We start from the raw sequence: 1504 nt of genomic DNA on the forward strand, positions 1-1504 counted from the left end.
AATACCCTAAGTGTCTTGCTCAATATAGAAACATTTCTTGGTGTGAACAATGTATCCGTGTAATAGACAACTTTGCGTATCATATTGATGAGTTTAAATATGAAGCAATCAAGATCCATAGTCAAATTGTGAAAAGAGGAAAGTCATTTTGAAACTTTTTAAAAATTCTTAGAGCTTCTGAAGACTACTTCAACTATTGTGATGAAATATGTATTACAACATCTGTCATTTCAACAATTTCTCGTCTACAATTTAGTGACATCAATTATTGGTCATGTGGTGAAACTACCACAACTGTCCATTTCTGTATGTTTCCTATTCTTAATAGAACCTCCGTACCCCTTAAGCAATACTTCTTCACTAATGCATTTGCTTATTTTGAATATCTCATATAAGTAGGACCATACAATATCTGTACTTTTGTGTGACTTATTTCACTCACTGTAATATTTTCAAGGTTCATCTACGTCTCAGCAGGTATTTGAACTTCATTTCTCTTTATAGACGAATAATATTCCATATGTATGTACCACATTTTTTTTATCCATCCATCTGTTGATGGACACTTGGGTACTTTTGAGTACAAAGCCTGTAAATCAGAAGAGCAATTGGGAAGTTATTACTGTCAAATATGCAGGTGACAGAAACCTGTTTGGGAGGCAGATTTTTGAACAAAGACAAAGTTACATGATTTATTCAAGGACCAGAGAGCAGTTGACTTAGAAAATAGTGAACCCAGTTGAAAAGGGATCAGTACTTGTGGGTTTATTTATTTTTATTGATGTGCTTTAAGTGAAAGTTTACAATTCAAGTTATTCTCTCACACAAAAATTTATACAAAAATATGGAATGCTTCACGAATTTGCATGCCATCCTTGTGCAGGGGCCATACTAATCTTCTCTGTATGGTTCTAATTTTAGCATATGTGCTCCCCAAGCAAGCACTGTCGTTGTGGGTTTAGATGTAATCTATGGCTGAAGCAAATGCATGGTAAAGCCTGGAGGCACAGAGGTTGGATTTGAATCTTGTATCTTAAATTTGCAGTCTTTACAAAAATAGATAAAATTATTTACACATTAGTTTCTTAAATTAATACTTGGTTATAATAACAAATGACTCACTGTTGCATTAAATTAACTGACATTAACCATGTACTCTTCCAGGTGCAAAAGAGGCATTCACAGATGTTAGACCTCGTCTGAATGGCTACAGTCAGTTGACACTCTTTCATGAATCCATTTACTTTTATTTTTTGAGGAGTGTGTAATTTGTTTCAAAGTCTTTCAGTCTTGGGTCTCTGTTTCCTGCTTTATTTCAGGACCACAATGGGCACAGACAATGGAAATGTCTCCCAGGAATTTCTCCTGTTGGGCTTTCCAGGCTCCCAGGCCCTTCAGCTCTCTCTCTTCATGCTTTTTCTGGTGATGTACATCCTCACAGTCAGTGGTAACGTTGCTATCTTGATGTTGGTGAGTACCTCTCACCAGCTCCACACCCCCATGT

At 36.1% G+C, this 1504-nt stretch overlaps 1 protein-coding gene and 1 non-coding gene across 2 annotated transcripts in view; one reads left to right on the forward strand and one right to left on the reverse strand.

The window, feature by feature from the left end:
• Positions 1-838: 838 nt before the first annotated feature.
• On the reverse strand, positions 839-945 carry LOC111819396 (U6 spliceosomal RNA). Its single transcript, XR_002823048.1, has one exon. It is a non-coding gene; the product is annotated as a U6 spliceosomal RNA (small nuclear RNA).
• Positions 946-1241: 296 nt separating this feature from the next.
• Positions 1242-1504, forward strand: part of LOC101353893 (olfactory receptor 6F1) — a 1083-nt gene continuing 820 nt past the window's right edge. Inside the window, exon 1 of the mRNA XM_023725849.1 lies at positions 1242-1502. Within this exon, the coding sequence (XP_023581617.1) occupies positions 1327-1502 (176 nt within the window). The 5' untranslated portion in view covers positions 1242-1326. The remainder of the gene's footprint in view (positions 1503-1504) is intronic.

The sequence above is a fragment of the Trichechus manatus genome, unplaced genomic scaffold (genome assembly GCF_000243295.1).
Source record: "Trichechus manatus latirostris isolate Lorelei unplaced genomic scaffold, TriManLat1.0 scaffold00486, whole genome shotgun sequence".
NCBI lineage: Eukaryota > Metazoa > Chordata > Mammalia > Sirenia > Trichechidae > Trichechus > Trichechus manatus.